This window comes from Notolepis coatsorum (genome assembly GCF_963971535.1).
Source record: "Notolepis coatsorum genome assembly, chromosome: 16".
Classification (NCBI taxonomy): domain Eukaryota; kingdom Metazoa; phylum Chordata; class Actinopteri; order Aulopiformes; family Paralepididae; genus Notolepis; species Notolepis coatsorum.
The window spans coordinates 58,991,390-59,013,129 of record NC_140180.1 but is presented as its reverse complement, the minus strand read 5'-3'; the positions used below and the strand labels follow the sequence as shown (position 1 = coordinate 59,013,129).

The window sequence follows — 21,740 nt, the reverse complement described above, 5'->3', positions numbered from 1 at the left end:
GCAAATTTTTGTTACAATATTGTTAATGTAAGTTGACCAAGAGAGTGTTTCATCTATTATAACTCTCCTTAACTTGTTCAATATCTGCACCCTGCAAAGAAATATTTAATCTGCGTTTCTCTCTCTGAGCATGCTTTGAGCAAATAATTAGACATTTTGTTTTGGATGCATTTAGTTTCCGCTTATTTACCATGACCCATTCAGAAATCTGCATTAACTCGCTTTGAAGAAGACTGCTGAGGTCTTTGGCATTGTTTGCCGAAGCATATATTGTAGTGTCATCTGCATAGATGGAACTGCTTGCATTTTTTAAACTACCGGTATGTGGCATATCATTTACAAATATTGAATATAATAATGGTCCACGGCAACTTCCTTGAGGAATGCCACATTGTAGCATTTTAACTCTTGATAAAGTTCCATTAAACAGGACACATTGTTGTCTCATGAATAAGTAACTTTTCATCCAGTTAGTAGCTGAGTGTTTGAAACCATAATCAGCTAGTTTTGTAAGCAGCAGTTCATGATCAATGAGATCAAAAGCTGTGCTCAAATCTAACAGTACTGTACCAACTAATAATTTACAGTCAATATTTCTTAGCCAATCATCAGCCAATTGTGTAAGTGCTGTGCATGTTGAATAGCCAGGTTTATAAGCATGTTGAAAGTCAGAATGTATGTTATTAACACTTTCAGTGCCCAGCAGGGGGTGCACATTTAGTGCTTGAATGCCCACCATCCACTTCAATTTTAGCATTAATATTGCCTAATCTATGTTTTAAATTATGGCTATGTGTCTAATCTGCCCGTCGCTTATCAATGACTCATTTCCAGTCAACATTGTCGAAGCGGATTGTTTTTTTATTGGTTAATTTCCGTTTTATAGCATTTTGAAAAGCCCTTGTTTTCAAGGGGGGAAAAAGATTCCATGATAATCGCCCTGTACTGTAATATTCTAGAACGTTGTCATTTTTCGGCCTATTTAGGAATCGTTTTCAAATAAACGCTAGATTATCGATAGTATATGTGTACGTGTGCACGCTGGTGCCGCGAGCTGAAAATCGATTCTCTCAGTTCCTGATCGCTCTTACAGTCAAACAGCCATATCACATATAGGGGAAAAGCTTATATCTCTGTGAAAACAGGTCTGATTATCCTAAGACTGGTCAAATAGATTCCTTACCTGAGATCAGATGGTATCCAAATGGATTATTCCAATTCCTGATCGCCATTCCAAAAATCTATCCTTTTATTGATCCAACGCATATACTGTAAAACACATATTACACGCTGTGCTGAGGGTCCAGAATGAATCTGATCGGCTCCGGTTACATGCGTGAGAAGTAAAATGTGGATTCCGGAGTTTTTTTTTCTCATCCATTTTCATCAAGTCCAATCCAAAAGGGTGTATTACCATCTGGGAGACGATAGGGGGCGCTTTTTTCCACATCTGAGCGCCTGGTGGGCAGGTTTACCAACGGTAGACTCGGTTGATGAAATATGAATTCAGATCGCTAATAAAAAAAAAAAAACAAGAATTCTCGTGATGGGCATTCAGGGGGCGGGCTGATAACCCGAGATATCTCGTGATGGGCATTCAAAGTGTTAAGGGAGAAGTCATTTTGAATTTGTTTAAATGCAATTAAATGGTATTAAATGGGCAGGCGCGCCACACACCCGCAAACGGGAGATTGAAAGAAAGGGAAGAAAAAAAACTACAAGCTGCCGCGCTGACTCATCACCGAGAGGGAGAGAAAGGAAGAGAGAGAGAGGGGGCCTTGTCAATAACGGCCTGTCTTTTTTTCTCTCTCTCTCTCTCCCACCCCCTCCCTCTCTCTCTCTCTCTCTCTCTCTCTCCCACCCCCTCCCTCTCTCTCTCTCTCTCTCTCTCTATCTCTCTCTGTCTACCAGTGCAGACTGTGTGGACTGACTGTCACTCAAAGTGCTTATGGGCGGAGCCAGGCCATAACAGCCTGAAATCTTGAGGCTGAAAAATGATGGTTTTGAGTACTTGATTAGAAATATAAAACAATGCATTTTTTTTTTAAAAACCTTACAAATGTCTTCAATAGACTAACAGGAATTGTGCAAAGTTGCCCAAATAGTGCTAGGAATAGCAGTACATAGCCCCTTTAAGACTCAAATTGAATATATGACATATCGGACCAGCAATACTTCCAGCTGATAGCTTTAAAAGTCTACTGGGCAGTATTAGAAAGGATGGGGTTAGGAAAGGATTCATTGATATGATTAAAGTATTATACAAAGACCCATCGGCCATGATTACAACAGGTACATTCATCTCCAAAATCTTTCCGGTATCACGCTCAGCCAGACAGGGTTGCCCTCTTAGTCCCGGACTATTCGATCTATCATTAGAGCCTTTAGCACAATATATAAGACAATCCCAATACATAGAACCAATCGTAATCAAGGGCACACAACATAAAATTAGTTTATATGCGGACAACGTAATATTGTTCATGCAAAGCCCCAACACCACATTGCCTCATCTACTCAAGTTGATAGAGAACTTTGGTGATTTATCGGGATTTAAAATAAATTGGCCGAAGTCGGCTTTCCTTCCACTTAACACCCATGCAAAAAAAGACACAACCCTCCCAGGTGAGATACCCATGGTAAAACATTTTAGATGCTTGGGTGTGGAAATATTTCCCACCATAAGACAAACGGTGAAGCACAATTACACAAAAATACAGAACAAAATCAAAGACGACCTGGACAGGTGGGCAAAACTTAAAAACTCAGTACAGGCAAGGGTATCAATAGTTAAGATGGATGTACTACCAAGAATCAACTTCATCAGTTCAATGCTACCGTTACCCCCTCCAGAGGGTTACTGGAAAAGATTACACTCCTCCACATACAAATTTATTTGGAATAACAAACCACCTCGCATAAAAAGATCCACCGCACAGAGAAATAAAGCAGACGGCGGCTTGGCAGTTCCAGATTTTTTCCAATATTTTAAGGCATACACATTAAGACCATTGACAATATGGTTTGATCCCCAGGCATTGGCATCCTGGAGAAAATTGGAAGAAAACATAGTAGCCCCACATAGACTGAAAGACATAGCACACACTAAACTACCAATCAAGCACTGTGAGCGGAAATTTGGCCCCATAATTACCCATGCAATCCGGATATGGCGTGAAACACAAAAAAAATATCCTAACCCTCAAAAATGGCATAATCATACTCCCATATTCAATAACAATGCACTCTTAATGGAAAAACGTCCTATAAGATTCCCTATATGGGAAGAGCAAGGCATACACTCATTAGGGGATATTTTTAATAACCAGGGTTTTTGTAGTTATGGAGAAATATGCACAAAGTTTAACCTCACAGAGTCCACATGGCTTTTTTACATACAGTTACGCCTATGTTTGAGGTCTCACGGTGTTCCATTAGACATACCAGTTGAACACCACAGATACCACAAATTCTTCTATGAAAGAGATACATTGAGAGGTTTTGTATCAGGTTTTTATTATCAATTACTAACGTCCTCGTATGAAACCCTCCAACTAGACTCTGTCTGGAGGAGGGATATACCAGACCTGGAAAGTGACTTTGATTGGCAAGAAGCATGGGCAAATGTCCGTCTTTCATCAAGGAACCCGGACCATCAACAAATCAATCTTAACTATATTCACAGGACATACTTGACTCCTGTAAGACTGAACAGAATGGGCCTTAAACAAGACTCAAAATGCTCCCAATGTACAAATGGAGACGAAGGGACATTTATGCACATGTATTGGGACTGCCCACCAGTTAAGGCATTCTGGAAAGATGTGACCCATCAATTATCAAAACTCGTATCTTGGAATATACCATTACACCCCTCTGTATTACTATTGAATGATGTTTTTGAGTTTGCAGTAAATCCACAGCTAAAGAGATTGGTTTTATCGGGTATCACAGTAGCTAAAAAACTGATCGCATCACGCTGGTTTCAACCGGAAAAAATGTGCAGGAAGGTTTGGTCTCTTACATATCTCGATGTGATTTATCAAGAAATATCTACAGCAAGAATTCTGGGTCTCAACGAATCCAAAATGTCAATGTGGTTAGAAGTGGTGGAGAGAATAAAAGCTAGCTTATAATGGTAGTGTCTGGTTAGAGTGAGGGATAATGGAGGTACTATCCAAGGAGGGGTCCGGGAGGGGGGGGTTCGAGCTGGAGCATATGTGTGTAGGGTTTTAGAAAATAGGTATTAGGGGTATATCCTGTATAAGGCATTTGTATAATTGGTAATTTCGTTGGATATACACTATATACGTTAAAATATTATTATAGACTTTTTTTTTGTTTTCTGTTTCTGTACTTGCATATCATTTTAGCCAACTTGTCTGTTAGTTTCATTATGCATTATGTGTTGAGTACTGACTTTTAATAATTTTTGTTTTGCAATAATAAATTCACAGAGTTCAGCAAGTTAAAAAAAAAAAAGAAAAAAAAAAAAAGTCTACAGTCTATAGTATTTACTTTATTTGTGAAATAGTTATTGAAATCATTTGCAATATCCAAGGGCTTAGTGATGAAACCATCCCCCGATTCAATAAATGATGGCATTTTACCCATTTTGTCTCTACCCATGATTTGATTCAGAGTACTCCAGAGTTTTTTACCATCATGTTTTGTTTCTTCAATTCTGGATTGGTAGTAGTATTTATATGCGTTCCTTTATCTTATCCACCACAGCTACCCAGACTGCTATGCTGGCTTCATTAACACCTAAAATTCGTGCAGTAGATATCTCTAGATAAATCACATCGAGATAGGTGAGAATCCATACCTTCGGGCACATTTTATCCGGTTGAATCCAGCGTGACGCTATCAACTTTTTGGCAGCTGTAAGACCCGCCAAAATGAGTCTCTTTACATGTACAGAGGTTGATAACTGAGAAACATCATTCAACAACAGTACAGAAGGCAGTGTCGGTATGGTCAGAGATAAAATCTCTGATAATTGAGTGGTAACATTTTCCGAAAAAGTCTCAACAGGAGGGCATTCCCAATACATATGCATATATGTACCAATAGCATCGTTTGAACACAAGGAGCATCGAGAGTCAGGTCTGAGACCCATTAGGTACAATCGTCTAGCGGTCAGGTAAGTCCTTTTTTTTATCCACTTTTTCTCCCATTTTCTATATTTTCTCCCATCCCAATTTCGTATCATCCAATTCAACCCTCCCCTGTCACAAACGCTGTTTCTTGCCTCCCACAAGCCGGCTGCAATGTGGACTAAGTCATACATAGCACAAGTCCCCTCTGGTACTTGAGGTAACAGCAGTCTCATCTTTTCACCTGCGCAGCTCGATCTCTCAGTGGCGAGGAGTAACGCGTGGGAGGCTCACGCTGCCCCCGACACTTCCTGATTCTACTGCGCAGGCGCACCAACCGACCTGTAGGAGTCGCTGTCCACAACGCCCGATCCCCACCCATCAGTTTCCCACCCCCTAATACGGCCAATGTGTATTAGTACGGACGACCAGCTAAACTGAAAGCAAATGTGGAGCGCTGGGCTCGAACAGGCGAGCCCAGCGTCTCCAGATTTCATGGCGAGCGCCTTGCCCACTACGCCACGTAGCCGCCCTGGGTCAGGTAAGTCCTATGAACAAAGTTAAGATTAATCTGTTGGTGATCTGGGTTGCGTGATGATAGCCGAACATTTTCCCAGACTGCATCCCAATTAAAATCTACTTAATTATTGTTACAAGTTACAACCAATAAAGGTACATGTTTTAACTTAATCTTTGAGAAAACGTGTTTTATGTTGTAATATTTACTAGTTTCCATGGTAACTACTACAATACCCATAAGCCAATCTTCAACCAATTACAAGAGCACAACTACTCGGATGTTTGTATCCCTTGTCATTTCTCAGTGTTCTAATACCGAGATGATTGTGATGGTGACTTCAATCTCCATTGGCTGAATACTAATTCTTTTTTTTGTATCCACTTTTTCTCATTTTCAATTTTTCCCCCATCCCAATTTCGCCTCGCTAACTCTCCCTTCAATTCTCCCCTCCCCTGTCTCGAACGTTGCTAGACTATGTCGCCCACTGGTCGGCTGCAGTGAGGATCAAGCCTTGCATCACGTGTCCCCTCCGGTACACGAGGAGGCAGCTGTCGCATCTTTTCACCTGAACAGCGCGATCTCTCAGTGGCGAGGAGTAACGCGTGGGAGGCTCACGCTGCCCCCGATACTTCCTGATTCTGCTGTACAGGCGCACCAACCGACCTGTAGGAGTCGCTGTCCACAACGTCCAATCCCCACCCACCAGCTTTCCCACCCTCTAACACTGCCAATTGTGTTAGTATGACGACTGGCCAAGCCGGTAGCAACGCCGAGAGCCGGGCTCGATACCAGCATCTCCTGTGTTAGTGGCGAGTGCCTTGCCCACTGCGCCACTCAGCCGCCATGGCTGAATACTAATTCTAATTATCCTAAGGAATTATCTGTCCCAGTTGGTCACCAAACTAAAAGAAAGTAGCTCTAAATCCACCCAATAATTTTTTCAATAAGGGTGATACAATTGTTGCCTGTGTATTTGACCTAGGAAGTGACCATTGTCGTATATCTTGCAGAAACACTCATTTAAAGAAAACACAATATCATCAAAAGAAGATAATAGAAGAGAGCATTTAAATGAGCAAACCTTTCTAGCTGACCTCCATCATAGTGACATTCATTATACTTCAGAAATTCCTGATGTGGAAATAGCTTTAGATTTCTTCATTTAAAAAATGTCTTGCTATTGTAGATAAACACGCTCCATGGAAAAAGCTTAGAGTGAAAGAAACTTTATTCAGCTTGGTCATCTGCTGGGAGCTTGGGTGAACCTTCTCATTGGGCCTTATTCAACTAAATTAGAACTAAATGTACTGTTGTTATTTCTTAGAATTGGTCACCAGCTCCTATTCAGATCCATCAAAGTTATGGAAGGCATTAAATACTGATAAAAGTAAGACCACTATCTCTTTACCCACACATGTTAAATGTAATGATTGCTTAATATCTGAGCAGAAAGCCATGCCTTTAATATTTATTTTCCTATCCCTGGTTATTTATTCAAAATAAATCATGCAGGGTGGAAGTGAACATGTACAGGCTGTAAATCATGATCTCCAATTCGCCAATCCCCAATTGATACCAGGAAATCAACAGGAGAGGATACACTGGATCCTTTTTTCCTCAGATTAGCTGCACCTTTAATTTCAGAACAAATAACACATATTTAATCTGTCCTTATTAATGTGTATAGGGCCTGGAAAATTACATTTACATTTAGTAATTTAGCTGACTCTTTTATCCAAAGCAAAACAATGCTGTTCATCGACTTCAGCTCTGCATTCAATACCATCATCCCCTCAAAACTAATATCCAAACTCTGACCTTGTGGAAACCAAGCGGCACGGTGGTGTAGTGGTTAAACACTGTCGCCTCACAGCAAGAAGGTCCAGGGTTCGATTCCCGCTTGGGGACCAGGTTTCCATGATGCCAGTTACCCAGGTGGGGTATCTCCCAGGCCTTTCTGTGTGGAGTTTGCATGTTCTCCCCGTGCTCGCAAGGGTTTCCCCCCCCGATAAGATAAACCCAATGGAAAAACATGGACAACAACAAGATCGCTAACGCTGTGGCGTCCTTGACGAAGACGGACAGGAGCACTTGGATTGGTCCCCTGGCGCGGCTCACGTTGCGCCTGTCTGCTCCCGGCTGCCCTTGGGGGGGAAGGACGACGGGATGGGTTAATCGCAGAGACGAATCGCATGCATGCCGATTAATGACCTCTGAGCAGGTCCTAAATTATTATTATTATTATTATTACCAAGGACCTCAACATTAACCCCCTCTGTCTGCAACTGGATACTTGACTTCCTAATTAACTGACCCCAGTTTGTTAAGATAGACTATCTTGCCTCCTCACCCTGAACACTGGCGTCTCACAAGGCTGGGTGCTGAGCCCCCTTCTCTACTCCCTCTTCACCCACGACTGCATCATACACACCAGGGATTCTCAAACCTTTTTATACCACAACCCCATTTTATTTAGGAATTTATTTGTTGTGTGTATATATATTATATATTAATGTCTGTTGTTTTGTTTATTAACATTGTCTTCTCAGCTATGCAGCATTTACTTCAGGCTGGGCTTGTAGTGTACGATGGAAATGGTAGTACTTGTGTGTTTAAATGTACACAATCTTGTACCCATGGCTTTTTTACCCTCCATTTTATATTAAAAAAAAATAAGCAAATCATTGAATTAAGCTTAACTCTACTCTGTCAAATGTCAGACCGATTGTATAAGTGGACCCATATTATAAACTCTGCTACCGTGAGAAACCACTTGTAGTAGAGACTATAGGAAACCAGGGGTAACCCTCATGTGACTCACCAGGTCTATAAATGAAGAGATGGTCAGTTCATTACACAATACATTAAAAAATAAATAATAATGTTGTTCTTGTTCCTGTAATTGTTAAATGTAATAGGCCAGTACTCTGTAGTCAACATGGATGGTTGTAAAATAGAATTACCACAATTGCAATAGTGCTCGAATCGTCCGATCCACTCATAGTATCAATATTTGTTCTAAACATTCTGAAATCAGTGCACCTATGATATTTACTTGATAATAAATAACATTCTGCCACAGCTACGATCCTCGGCTATGGTGGAAACCCTTTTTTAAATTTTGTATTCATACATCCATTTATGACTTTGGGTTCTTTGTTTGTCGGTCAGCCTGTATCAATTTATTTATCTAGTTTCTCAAGTTTGGTTTACTTGATTATTTCAAAGGTAAAAAATTATAATAATATATATACATATATGTTTTTGAGGTGTCATCATTGTTTGTATCTCTCCTCTCTAGGAATCAGTCTGTGAACACCAAATGCTGGCCTCTTCCCTCTTCCCACCAGACACCTTTGAAGATTGACCATCACCCGACCTTTGAATAAATGTGTAAACTTGTTCAACTTTAATAAATCAAATTAAAAGTCACTGCATTTTGTTGCGTAATTTATTGTTTCAATAACAACGTTTTTTTTTATTCTGCAATTACAGCTGTGGCTTACTGTGATCTCATTTAAAGCGCGACATTACACTCGCCATTACGGTACTCGGTAGAGAATATGCCACAAAGAAGTAAAGGGACGAGCAGTTGCTTGTACGCAGGCTGTCGGCGGTCAGACCAGACGATGGTCTGATGTACTGTGTACCAATAAAATCAACAGGCTGCAAAGTTGGGAATCCGCTTTTGTTTTCTTTATTTTCTATATACATATATTTATCGCGATAGATATGACGGAAATGTTTTCAACTCTGTTTGGGCAAAATGAAGCTCAGGTACCGCCCGGCTCATCGTCTCTGGGATTCGGACCCGGGAAGCCTCCACCTCCTCTGCCGCAAAACCAGGTCCCCATGGCGGCGCAGATGCCACCGCAGCTCGGGGATGAAGGGCCTGCTTTACGGAAGCCCGGAGCCATGAATGAACCGTTCTATTTACTACGGGAACTGCCTGGTATTGTGGATTTAAACAAACTAATGTGTGGCGATTGCGTAATCGCTATTCTGTAACATCAACAGTTCAAATAACTCGGAATAATACATTGAAAATATGTGTAAGTTTGACTAGTATCGTTATCACAGGACTGAGGACGGCACAGTACTCTCCTTGCTGATCAGGCATGTGAGCATCTCGCTCTAGTAGATTCCGCACACTGCTGCTCCCAACGTGTATTACTATTTATAAACACGGTAAACACCCAATGTGACATTTGCGCTACATTCTCATCAGACAACAAAGGACTAAAAGGATGTTGCCGTATGCCGACATGGGTCACATGAATCATGTTTGTTGCACATGACCCTAGAAAACCCCTGACGGTACCAGCTACTGACCTGGCCGTACAGTCAGGCTGCTGACAGTATTCACACGTGCTAATCCTTAAGAAGTACATTCTTATTTTAGGACTAGAGTTGGCGATCAGGGAATTATTGTTTTCACATGAATTAATACAAGTATTATGTGGGCGTTTCTGTTTCAAGTTGGTAACGAGCTGACGGGCAACACCAACCTCATCACTCACTACAGCCTGGAGCACTCCTACAACAAATTCTGTGGCAAGAAGGTGAAAGAGAAGCTCAGTAACTTCCTCCCAGAGTTACCAGGTAGGTTCTAGAAGAAAGACACTCTGAGAGATGCAACAGCCACATTGCAGCAAACATACACTCCAGTCATAAGTATTTAGGACAATATTGTCCGACAGTATTGTGTAGTACTAGTCCATGTAGACCTTGTATCCCCTCCTAGCACCTCAGTCTGACATCTTGATGTCTTGGTCCTTCGTCATACATGCACCAATGGTTGAATTAAACTTTGATATTGATCAGCTCTATCAATATTTGACCAATTGGGGAAAACAATTGGATAAGAAATGTGCATGTTGTTATGATTATAGTTAGACACAGACATGGATGGTTGTACTACATCGATAGTGATGAGTCTTGGTACTATGAGGAACCTGTAAATACTATTGCTGGGATACTGAAGCATGGAGTTACTAGTATTATCCTGTTTATATACTCTTGGACTTTGTGGTGTATGCAAGTTCTGTTTCCATGTGGTGATACACTAAATAATACAAATGATGTATTTGGGATATTTTCATTTAATTTCAACTCTTAGAATAAAATAAGTAGTAAATAATTTAATAAAATTAAAAATAAATCATACATATAACAAAAAATAATTACAAATGGGAACAAAGAGACAGGAGACTTGCAACGCAGCTGGATTCTATCTGGCGCATCAGGTTAATCGGAGACCATATTATTATGAAAGTTGCTTATAAAAACCTTATCCTGTCTTGCAGGGGTAGTTTGGATTTTTGGTCATTAAGTATGAAATATTTGCCAGTAGTGTAGTCAATGCAAAGCTATTAGCTTACATACCGAGTCCTGTGGTCGCAGTTCTGGGTGGGGTCCTGTGGTCGGAGTTCTGGGTGGGCTCCTGTGGTCAGAGTTCTGGGTGGGGTCCCAGCGAACCGGGGGGCTCTAGACAGGCAGCAAACGACCGAAATGGGGTCTTGAAACCAAAAAGCTTTAATCCACACCACAACATGCTGACAAAACGGTTACCTATTTCTAACACAAAATCCTCCTCCAGCATTTTGAAATGGCTGACAGGCTGTGTTACCTGTGAAGTAGCTCTAGTGCGGAGTAATACACCAGCTTTTTCCAAGAAACTAAATAGCAGAATCTGAAGTGCTGGAGGACATGCTTTTGTGTTAGTAATGGGTAACCCTTTTGCCTGCATGTTGTGGTGTGGATTAAAACCTTTTGTTTTCGAGACCCATTTGCTTCTCGGTTTGCTCGGAACCCGACTAGAACTCTGACCACAGGACTTGGTCAGTAAGATAATAGCTTAAGCTTTGCATCCGCTACACTACTGGCAAGTATTTCATACAACTTAATGTCCAAAAATCCGAACTATCCCAAGACCTAAACCAGGATATTGGCTGGTATCCGCAATATTAATGTGCATGCGAACACCCTCACTGAGTCCTCATCTCTCCGTTCAGAATCTTTGAGGAGATGGGTAACAATGTCAAGCCAGGCGGTCTTAGCCTTCATGCACCTGGTACATTTACACACTGATTTTCTACCTCGGCTACTACCACACTACTCTACCTGGCTAATGGATTAATAGCTATAAACTATGGCTGAATGCAGTTGTATCATGGAAGTACACACACACACTACCTCACTGTCTGGTTCTCTGTGTCCCTCCTCTCATCCCTCTCTGTCTCCTGGCTCTTGGCTGAAGGTATGATCGACTGTCCTGGTACTCAGGATGGCAGCTCTCTGCGTTCTCTGATTGAGAAACCTCCAGTGTGTGGGAACTCCTTCAGCCCGCTGACCGGAGCTCTGCTCACAGGCTTCAGACTGCACACTGGACCGGTACGCACACGCCACACCACAGAACCAAGCACACACACACTCGCTAAATGGCCCCTATGTCAACACACGGCTTATAATAAGTCCAAAATGTGTCCAGTGTACAATTGCGCACACACACACACACACACACACGCATAACACACACATAACACACAGACTACATACTCATCAAAACACTTTGCACATATAAACAATGTGTGTCTTAGAGACAGTTTCTCACTTTTACCTTTTCCCAGCTTCATCGTTTAACAAGAAACCCACATGGATTTACAGACAATCTGTCATCTGTCAGATAGACCATCTGTCTGCTACAGGGGAGACCATCTGTCTGCTACAGGGGAGAATAGACCATCTGTCTGCTACAGGGGAGACCATCTGTCTGCTACAGGGGAGAATAGACCATCTGTCTGCTACAGGGGAGAATAGACCATCTGTCTGCTACAGGGGAGAATAGACCATCTGTCCTGCTACAGGGGAGAATAGACCATCTGTCTGCTACAGGGGAGAATAGACCACCTGTCCTGCTACAGGGGAGAATAGACCATCTGTCTGCTACAGGGGAGAATAGACCATCTGTCTTGCTACAGGGGAGAATAGACCATCTGTCCTGCTACAGGGGAGACCATCTGTTTGCTACAGGGGAGAATAGACCATCTGTCTGCTACAGGGGAGAATAGACCATCTGTCTGCTACAGGGGAGAATAGACCATCCGTCTGCTACAGGGGAGAATAGACCATCTGTCTGCTACAGGGGAGAATAGACCATCTGTCTGCTACAGGGGAGACCATCTGTCTGCTACAGGGGAGAATAGACCATCTGTCTGCTACAGGGGAGACCATCTGTCTGCTACAGGGGAGAATAGACCATCTGTCTTGCTACAGGAGAGACCATCTGTCTGCTACAGGGGAGAATAGACCATCTGTCTGCTACAGGGGAGAATAGACCATCTGTCTGCTACAGGGGAGAATAGACCATCTGTCTGCTACAGGGGAGAATAGACCATCTGTCTGCTACAGGGGAGAATAGACCATCTGTCTGCTACAGGGGAGAATAGACCATCTGTCTTGCTACAGGAGAGACCATCTGTCTTGCTACAGGAGAGACCATCTGTCCTGCTACAGGGAGAATAGACCATCTGTCCTGCTACAGGGGAGAATGCCTATTAACCTGTTAAGCCCGATCGGTACAGGGCCAAGATTTATTTAACGTCACACAAATAGATCAATACGTGATTAAGTGATGATGTGTTTATTTTTCAAATGTAGCCAAGAGTAAAGACCCTAACCCTATCAAAACAGCGGTCAACGTGTATATTTTCAGCACTGGGTTTGTTTAGCAATGATTTTAAGTGTTATTAGCGAAACATGAGCTTGTAAAAAATCTATGCGCTTTGCACCGGAAAATGGATAATTTAGACGGTAGGACAGGAAGCTGCCATGAAATCGTAATTGATTGAAGTTTATTTCAAATATGCAACATAATCGTTGTAGTCCAGAGAAAGAGGAGACCCAGGGCTTAAATTTCATAAAACTACACTACCCAGCTCACACCAGCTGACAACAAAATAGTATTGACTAAAATATTCCCACGGGTCGAACAAACAACGTTATTGCCATAACATACAACATATATTGTTTCTTTACCTTTCTGTGAACGTCTAGGAAAAAACAGACGGCAGATTTAAGAGGAGATTTGGGCCGATCCATAGATGTATGACATGGCCACAATAAGGTCATTTATAGGCCTGATATTCTATATTCATATTTCATATTGCATGTGTCCGGATGGCAAAATTCTGTTCTGTATCTACAAAAACCCATGTAAATCATCTGCCCTTTGTTCATTTGCTTAGATTTTTAGTACACTTGATCTCAAGAAGGTGCTGAATGAGCTCAGTGGCATCTTTTCACTTTTGGTCAATGTTAGCATGGTGTTATTCACCGTCAAAGATGGAAGAAAAAACACTGACACTGGGAATACATTCCCCGAGGTCCATAGATGTCCCGAGATACCAAGAACATGCAAATGGACCTTGTAGAAGTGGAACAATCTTCCATTTACTTGGGTATGTACTTTTAGGCGAATAATCTGAAAATATGGCTAGGGGTTAAGAGGTTAAAAAAGTATTATTACATGGCGTTTTCACATTCGCCGAAATGCTTGCTTGTGATTGGTCAATAGCGCTCCGTTACCCCTAGCAGCGGTCAATTATCACACAATAATGACCGCTGTGCGCAGCTGTTCGCAATCAAGCCCACAATAATGACCGCTGTGCGCAGCTGTTCGCAATCAAGCCCACTGACATCAGTGCTGCCGCCGGCGAAGCTGCCGGCGATGACAGGGGGCGGAGCGACGAGCGGAGCCAGAAGCCCAGAACCAGTGTTGCGAGTCGATGTAAAATGAATTAGGTATATTGTTAGTAAGTTAGCCATGTAATAAGCGGGATAATGTATAGCTATACTCGATCATTGTCGCAAAATAATTGACCTTCACTGACGTTTAAAACACCTCGGCGAGGCGCCTCGGTATTTTAAACTCTGTGTCGGTCAATTATTTTGCGACAATGACCTCGTAGCTATACATTATCCCTTACATAACACTTCTACAAAGGTTTCCTCAAAAGCTAAAATGTATGTGGCATTCTCTGTTTATGTCTGGTTTCAGTTTTTAAAGCCATATTTCCTGAATCTGTCATAGTACTGTATGTTTCTAATAGTACCCTTGGTGTGTGTGTGTGTATCCATCCATCAACTGTTTGTTCCAGCTCCCAGAACAGCACAGACTGATGCACATCCAACCTCCAAAGAAGAAGAGCAAACACAAGCACAAACACAGACCACAGGATCCATTACCACAAGGTAGGACCTCCACATGCCAGGGCTGAACCATCTGGATTCAAACTAGGGCCTGGAAGTATACAGGAAAGATACCCACATGAATTTCTTACCGACCTAATGTTGCCTATGTATTAGGTAAATTGATTCGTGCATTGGCTTTAATTCAACTGAATGTACAACAACCAATCAGATGTTTGTTTTTTTCACAATATTTGTATAGAATTTCAAACAATTTTATAAACACAAACGCAACTAAAATATTTGAACGAAAAGAAAGAGGACCTTAAGCAATAAAGAAAAGCAAGTAGAAATGAACTGACGGCTGTGACATCAGTGGCTTCTAGCTTTTCTTTTAATTTGTCCACGAATGGACTCCTGATCCCTGGACTGTGAGTCTCTGCATCACCTCTCTGAGCCACTGAGTCCAAATCGGTGGAAGAGGAGACAAAGCGAAGAAGGATCAGTCTCTGTGCTAGCAGTGTAACACATTTCTTTATCTAGAGTTTAGTCCAAGAGAAATTCTCATTTGTTTCTCCTCTTATGCCAAAAATAGCTATCATGGGATCTGGCTGAATTTCCATTTCCAAAACCTCTGACAGTGTTTTAAAGATTGAACTCCAGTATGTGGAAAGTTTAGGACACTGCTGTGTCCTAGAGATGCCAGAGAAAGACTGCTTCTGTCACATGTGGGATTTACATTTGGGAACATTTTAGAGAGTTTAGCTTTAGAAAAATACAGGTGATGCAGAATATTAAACTAATTATGGCCACGTCAGGCGCAAATTGAGACCATATGCACTGGCCTCTTCCTCTGCTGCCAGAGCCATCCCTTAAAAATGTATTACGTTTACATTTATTGTGGGGGGGGGGGGGGGGGGGGCTTGATAAATATAGGTCATGGCAATATCTATCATTGAATAGCCTTGAAAATCCATGAAATTTGATCAGCTAAATTGTGTAGCAGCACTGTTTTAAGCCTACTAGTCTTCAGGCAGGGCCCCTCTGCTGCATAGTCCTAATGACATCTCAGAATTTGTCTACTTATCATCTTAGGTGAATATCCAAATCAACATAATTAAACGACCATGGTACACTTTCACATAATTTGTTTCATCGTTATGCCAATTCCAAATCCCATTCCTGGTCGTTGCGCACTCTACCCCCTACCGTCGGTCTGGGAGGGCGGAGACTATCACATGCTTCCTCCAACACATGTGTACCCAGCCCACCACATCTTTTCACCTGGCAGCGCAGACTCTCACTGGGAGAGTGTAACATGTGGAAGGTCACACTACCTCTCCCAGATCCTTCCCTTGCTGTGCAGGCGCCCCACCGAACTGTAGGAGTCGCTGTTTACAACGACCAGGACCCACCAGGGCTGTACAGTGCGATGATCTCGTCGCAAATTGCCCCTTAATTTGGCCGTTGCGAGTTGGAAATATTATTTGGGAGCAACGTTGCGAGTTGTGATTTCAACCCTTCATTCGCATTTCACTCCTAAATTAATCCATACAAATTGGATAAATTTTTTAAAAACATTAGCCTACAACCAAGGCTGTACAGTGCGATACAATGTCGTGGTGCTATGAAAGAATCTGTCGGCAATGAATGAACTTACTGCGATCACCGATAGCTTGAGTGAAAAAAAAGATTTGCGTGTGGAGTGAATCTGGGTCACGCTATATACAGTACCTGGTACTTGTAGTCTATCGTGCGATTAAAGACCATGTCCCTATCTGCGTAGTCTATACATCCAACACCAAATCCCATAATTCCTAGCAAAACGAAACTGAATGTGGGCTCTCTTCCTTTCAATATGGGCTATTGCATCGCCAAAGAAGCACCTCATTTCAATACATTTAAGACGCAAAAAAGAACAACAGAGTGGATATCAGTCCATCTTATGACAACCACGTCCGATGTGGAGAGATGTTATGATGATGATGATTGACGTGATGATGTGATGATTGATTGACGGGGACACGGACACTTCTAACGTTCAGGTTCAGCTATGCATTAGGTGAGTAGTCCTACCGTAAGAGCCTCATACGGGTCAATTAAACCTTTTTGATTAGTCTTTCCTTCGAGCTAAGTTGGACTGAACATTTCACTGTCAAAAGCGCAAATGTAAATAAGGTTGCGTCGCAACACGGTTTTCAAAATAAAGGTCACATATACAAATACCTCTCAATTCTTATTAAAAAAAGTCCCGGATATACATAAACATTAATTGGCATAGATCTCTATAAACGGCCCAACACATTGATCACTTTAGGCACACACTGAAACCAGTAACATCACAAATATGAAGCAGGTAATTACCCATACAAATAAATTCATGGGGTTATTTACAATAATAATTCATTTGATTTCTAAAGCACTTTTCATTGTGAAACAAATGTATGCAGAGTTTCTTGTCCTCCTGATTAATGCAATGGTGTGTGTGTTGTGGTGATCTCATTCAAGGAGCACTACACAAGTGCGCGCACACACATACACACACAGTTTGTTGTTTTTGTTCTATTAGTGATTTACACACTTTCTCAGTTGGTTCATTATAAAAGATACAAACCTGAAAACAAACGCACTTAAATGTTAAATAAAAGGACCACAGTAATGAGGCAGGAGGAACATATTTTTTTAATAATGGTAAAATTGTTATTTAAAAATTTGCCCCTAAAAAATATTTTTTGCCCCTAAATCTCTCATTTAGGGGCAAGTGTGCCCCTAGTGAAAAAGCTTAGCGTACAGCCCTGCCCACCCTTGCCGGGTTTCCCACCCTCTAACACTGCCAATTGTGTAGAACGGTCGGCCAACCCGGAAACACCACAGCTGGATTCGATCCCACTGTCTCTGTGGTGGTAGACAGACGCTTAGTCCGCTGCGCTACCCGGCCGCCCTACACTTTCACATTTTGATGTATAATGTCGTGGGAAGTTTCCTAGAAAGTGATTTCCTAAGTGGAGTGGGAACCATGCTGAATCTTCTCATCCTTGCAGAAACGCCATCAGACTCTGACCCCAAGAAGAAGAAGAAAAAGAGGGATGACGATCCTGACCGCAAGAAGAAAAAGAAGGACAAGAAAAAGAAAAAGGTAGGAGTTAGTCATAATAACTCAATACCAGGACTGTAGGACCCGCCTCCACTCTTGGGTTGACCAATCTCAAACTCCGCCCCCACAACAGTTGTGATTAGAGGATCAAGAACAGAGGGCGGAGTTTGAGTGGACCGCACTGGCCTCCGCCCTCCAGCCCCCAAGGCAAAACTTTGTGGAGCTCTCTGCAGATACTGCAGACGTCACATGATTGCGAAAAGGGCATAACACCTAGGAAGGCTACGCTTCGCTCGATTAACCTCACAGCCGGGCAAATTAACTGAAATTTACTTTAGATCTCCTGGGCGACGGTATGTCATGTAATTTCATTTTACTTACTCAGAAGCATTTAATATTACCTAAACATAAAATCCGGGCCACTAACTTGTCAAACATGTTATTGAAATGGTCCAACTTCTCAAAATATCTGGGGTTTAAGTTTACTGGGGGCCGACATCTTGATTAGAACATAAAATGTGTTATTTTTAGTCCATGTTGCATCTGATTCATCATGGCAGCGCCCAGTAAAGAAAAAGACTCAGTTGAAATTGAAGAAGTTGGACTACATGTGATATGATATGTAGAGGTACATATACAGCTGGGAACTAACATGTGATATGATATGTAGAGGTACATATACAGCTGGGAACTAGCAACCCTTACTCTAGAGAACACAATGATCATATATCAACCCTCCCTCTCCCAAGCCGTTCCTACAACCATTTTTCTTTTTTTTAGAGAGAGAGAGAGACTTGTTAGTTTAAATTCTGATACTTTACTAACTGGTGGGTTTCAGTACTCTTAAGGTACTGAAATGTGGCACAGATTGATCTAATGTGAATCGGTACTCGGTAGTACCGACGTAATTCGGTCTGTACCCTTAAAAGTACTGAGTTCGGGGTGCCCAACCCTAACCCATAGCCCTTTTTTACCTGGTAATAACCTGTGTCAACTATGATGAAATGTTTGACATATAATCCATTTTTGCTTTGATTTCTGATATGTTGGCCATGCCTCTTGGTATAGAATGTCAGTATTGGGGGAAATCTGCCAACACAATATCACTGAAAATAAGAATTTGTTCTTAATTTACCTGCCTGGTTAAATACAAATTGAAAATACCCTTTTCTATCATGGTATTGGTCCAATATCTGATACCCATATCAATCAATGCATCCCTGTTTGTTAAGAGCTACTAGAACGGACACTAGGAACAGGAATAGGACCATATTATTGAACCCATGGTCACTCAACAAACAACTAAAAAATGGCCACAGCCAGGACAAACAGACTGTGTTTCCACTTGTGTGTGTTCTGATCAGTATCTTCTCTCCCCCCAGAACCGACACAGTCCAGACCACCCGGGCCTCACTGGCTCACAACCCAACAGCAACAGCCTCAGATAGGAAGGATCAGACTGTGTGTGTGTGTGTGTGTGTGTGTGTGTGTGTGTGTGTGTGTGTGTGTGTGTGTGCGAGAGAGAGAATGTGTGTGTGTGTGTGTTTTAGAGGAAAAAATGCGTGTTTGAGAAAGCCATGTGTGCGTTTTAGAGATAATTGTATTATCAGGAGTATGCGTTTGGTTGTTATATTATTACCATTTTGAGAGGCTGTACGAGTCTTTATAAAAAGGGTTGTGTGGGGCGTTACAAGAGAGAACAAGACATGATAGAAGGTCCGGTATGAGGTTGAATTCATTCAATTAAATCTGTTCAAAAAGTTGATTCTCTTAAATGTTTGAAAATCCTGAAAAGATTAAAAGGAATTGAGAATGAATGCTTGACCATCGGCAACCCCTGTAGAGAGAGAGAGACAGAGAGAGACGGAGAGATGGAGAGAGAGATATGTTACAGAACAGTGTATAAGGTAGAGTGCCACTGATGTGACTGAAGAGATGTCATGGATGAATGGTTATGTATGTGTCCCTTTTTTCCATTTCCTTGTGATATCCTTTGACCATTATGTTATATTCCAATAAACTTTGGTTACTATCCTTATTGTGTGTTTTGATGTTAATTTGCCATCTAACGTCTGGTTCATATGTAGGGGAGACTTGGGTAAATTGAGCATAGGGGTAAGTTGAGCCACCCCTTGTTTCTAGGAAACCATAAAAAGAAGTGAGCATGTGACCAGAAATTTAGGAGGAAGGTGCCATTTCATGGAGTCTGAAGGTAAGAGCCACATGGCTAAAGTGGTTAGACATGTATGTCAAAAAAACAATTGAATCCATCATCAGTTTCATGAGGATTGTGTTTAGACCAACATAGATCATTTAAAATGTGTTTGAGACTTTTTTTTGGACATGCTATATTATCAAAACGGTTCAGATTCAGATTGTCTAGTAGTGATTCACAACATTCTGAAATATATGCTGATATATCAGTTAGCAACAAAACTATAATTGCCTTCATGTAGTGATCCAGAATATGAAAAGTGGCTTAACTTACCCCAGTCTCCCTACAAACACACATAGATGTGTATGTTCATGTTTTATACAGTGTTGCAGTGTTAAACCATGAGGTCGATGATCACAGTAACGCCAGTAACATTAGTGTTAGTGTATGTGTCACACTGGGCGTGATGCTGTGTGAACGGATAATGTCCCTGAAAAACTGGGTAAATGATCAGACTAAGAAAAATGTGGCTTCTCAGATTCCTCTGGGGGAACAAAAGTCGGCCTGGACGCGTCTATGCCAAATACAACGCAGTTTGGTTTCCGGGTTCCTCTGATTGGCCACTAAGCCCACGTGACCGCGGCTAGCACGCCCCCCTTATCGCCCGCTGCCGCGCTGTGAAGCGGAAGAGCCAGCGAGGCAGTGGTTTCAGCAGCAGCGGCCGTCTTCTTCCGAGGCGGCTCGTTCTTATTAATCCCTAATGTCATGTATGTTGTGTATGTCATAAATGTCTATGAATTGAAAATGGGGGACCCTGATGTAAACAAGACGAAAGTCTTTCTCTGGTCTGCATCCCCTTAACAATTTTCATTCATTCATTTCTCCCCCACTACTCCAAAAATTAACACTAAATAGATAAAGTACAACAACGCCAGACTCAAGAAATTGTGTTCCCTTTGGCGCAATACACACAATTGTTAAGGGGATGCAGACCAGAGAAAGACGTTTGTCTCGTTTACATCAGGGTCCCCCATTTTCAATTCATATCGACATTTATGACATACAGTACACAACATACATGACAGCTTTGGCTGTTTGTACGATGAAACAAAGAACTTCTAAGATATACATTAACTTGGATTTCAGTGATATTCAGCGGTTATGTCAGTGTTCTTAAAAGCTTGTAGTTGTGCATGTCATAAAAAAACGAACTCGCATCATTTGGGTATTTCTGAATGTTTTGGCATATGAGTCTATAGGATGCATTTTTGTGTAATTGTTTGATCATAATACAGGACTAAGGAACATGGTATTTTTTTATTTCAAATTATATATATATAGGACTATGTATAAAGAAACCATTTCTTCTTTCAGAAAGGCTGATATAAAGCTAATGTTTTGTGTAATTGTTATACTCATTGAGGACCATTACATTTGTAGTATTAATCGTAGAATCATATCATATCAGTACCTTCAATAAAGAGTAGATCTGACTACTTTACTGAATTAACAATTACTGTGAATATCTCCAATCCACGCTCACAAACATTGAGTAACAATACCTTGGATGATCATGTAACTGATATGGATATTAGTCGTGCTACTGGATAAAAAGACGCTGGTACCCTTGACAGTTAAAAAAAAGGAAATCACTTTATTCATTCCAGATGTAGCTTATTTTTC

At 41.5% G+C, this 21,740-nt stretch overlaps 2 protein-coding genes across 3 annotated transcripts in view; both read left to right on the top strand.

Annotated features, from left to right (window-relative positions):
* pmf1 (polyamine modulated factor 1) overlaps positions 1-9,048 on the top strand; it is a 32,514-nt gene extending 23,466 nt beyond the window's left edge. Inside the window, exon 5 of the mRNA XM_084332415.1 lies at positions 8,921-9,048. Within this exon, the coding sequence (XP_084188541.1) occupies positions 8,921-8,986 (66 nt within the window). The 3' untranslated portion in view covers positions 8,987-9,048. The remainder of the gene's footprint in view (positions 1-8,920) is intronic.
* A 158-nt stretch (positions 9,049-9,206) lies between these two features.
* On the top strand, positions 9,207-19,533 carry med19a (mediator complex subunit 19a). 2 transcript variants are annotated; one of them, XM_084332561.1, is made up of 7 exons: positions 9,223-9,571; positions 10,099-10,221; positions 11,879-12,012; positions 14,778-14,871; positions 17,850-17,944; positions 19,285-19,388; positions 19,419-19,533. In XM_084332561.1, exons 1-6 carry the CDS (start codon positions 9,352-9,354, stop codon positions 19,348-19,350), a joined length of 732 nt encoding a protein of 243 aa, XP_084188687.1. In that variant the 5' UTR covers positions 9,223-9,351; the 3' UTR covers positions 19,351-19,388; positions 19,419-19,533. The 2 variants fall into 2 exon arrangements, with proteins under 2 accessions (XP_084188688.1, XP_084188687.1); XM_084332562.1 differs by having other exon boundaries at positions 9,207-9,571; positions 19,285-19,486.
* The last annotated feature ends 2,207 nt before the right edge of the window (positions 19,534-21,740 follow it).